Here is a 1,530-nt window from a genome sequence, read left to right on the forward strand (position 1 = left end):
GGGAGGCGGAGCTTGCAGTGAGCTGAGATCCGGCCACTGCACTCCAGCCCAGGCGACAGAGCAAGACTCCATCTCAAAAAAAAAAAAACGAGGAATAAAAATGCGTAACTTTAGGAGAAGATGGCTCATGTATCTTTTCAGGTGCATGGTGGTGGACACTCAGATCCCAACGTTATTTATAATCCACTGCACAGTTTAGAAAGTGAGGCCAATAGGTGATTTTCATACGGACAATAACCATGTTATTCGACGTGAACATTTCTAGATGTGCGTTCTTAACCACAGGCTTTCAGGCCACGCCCCTGCACATGCCCAGGTGAGGAGCCGCCGCCCGCACCTTCCCAGGGCACAACCAAAGGCCTGCTGCAGGCCCCTCACCATCCTGCGTGCCGCCACCAAGCCCCCTACACATCACGGCACCCAAAACAGCAGTGTCCTGATGGCTAAAAAAGGCAATCATGGGGTGTTCCAACTCAAAATTTACTAAAATCCTTTTTTGTCCTACAATCGCTTCTGGAAGGCACCAAGCCCATCCATGCCTCCGCATCTGTTCCAGCCTCTGCTCCACACAGACCAGCAGGCTGAGCCGCCCCCTCCCTCTAGATCAGAAAATCGGTGGATCCCAGAGGGCGGGGCCAGCGAAGCACTGGCGGCCTTACCTTGGAGCTGGCTCCATCGACACTTGGCACGGCCTCAGGGCCCAGCAGTGGCCCCTCTGCTGAGGCCTTCTTCAGCTTTTTGTTCTTTTTCTCCGTCACTTCAGGAACTTTTCTCTTCTGTTTTGCCATCCTGCAACAAAGAAAGTAAATTGCTGAAAATAAGGAAATAAAAGGCTTAACTCATATGAGATTTTTAAATAAAAAGAAATAGGGTACTCTCCCATTTTTTAAAAAAAGTATTTCAGAAAATACGGAACACATATAAAAGTTAAAACAAACTCAAACCCCCACATTTCATCACCTATGGCAACCAATTTGACATTTTGGTGTATTTCCTTTCCGTCTTTTTTTTTTTTTTTTTGAGTCAGGGTCTCACCCTGTCACCCAGGCTGGGGTGCGGTGGTGCGATCTCAGCTCATCTCACTGTCACCCAGGCTGGAGTACGGCAGTGCAATCTCGGCGCATCCCACCCTGTTACCCAGGCTGGAGTGCGGCAGTGCGATCTCGGCTCATCTCACCCTGTCACCCAGGCTGGAGTGCGGCAATGGGATCTCGGCTCATCTCACTCTGTCACCCAGGCTGGAGTGTGGTGACACAATCTCGGCTCATCTCACTGTCACCCAGGCTGGAGTGCGGCAGTGCAATCTCGGGTCATCTCACCCTGTCACCCAGGCTGGAGTGCAGCAGTAGGATCTCGGCTCATCTCACTCTGTCACCCGGGCTGGAGTGCGGTGACACAATCTCAGCTCATCTCACTATCACCCAGGCTAGAGTGCGGCAGTGCAATCTCGGCTCATCCCACCCTGTCACCCAGGCTGGAGTGTGGCAGTGCAATCTCGGCTCATCCCACCCTGTCACCCAGGCTGGAGTG

The 1,530-nt window shown here is 52.1% G+C and overlaps 1 protein-coding gene across 1 annotated transcript in view; it reads right to left on the reverse strand.

Moving 5' to 3' along the window:
* The window catches only part of LOC105522419 (chromosome unknown open reading frame, human C7orf50), a 130,279-nt gene that overhangs the window by 120,769 nt on the left and 7,980 nt on the right, over nucleotides 1-1,530 (reverse strand). Inside the window, exon 2 of the mRNA XM_011956943.1 lies at nucleotides 660-789. Coding sequence (XP_011812333.1) covers nucleotides 660-788 — 129 coding nt within the window. The 5' untranslated portion in view covers nucleotide 789. The remainder of the gene's footprint in view (nucleotides 1-659; nucleotides 790-1,530) is intronic.

Source organism: Colobus angolensis, unplaced genomic scaffold (assembly GCF_000951035.1).
Source record: "Colobus angolensis palliatus isolate OR3802 unplaced genomic scaffold, Cang.pa_1.0 Scaffold43, whole genome shotgun sequence".
Taxonomy (NCBI): domain Eukaryota; kingdom Metazoa; phylum Chordata; class Mammalia; order Primates; family Cercopithecidae; genus Colobus; species Colobus angolensis.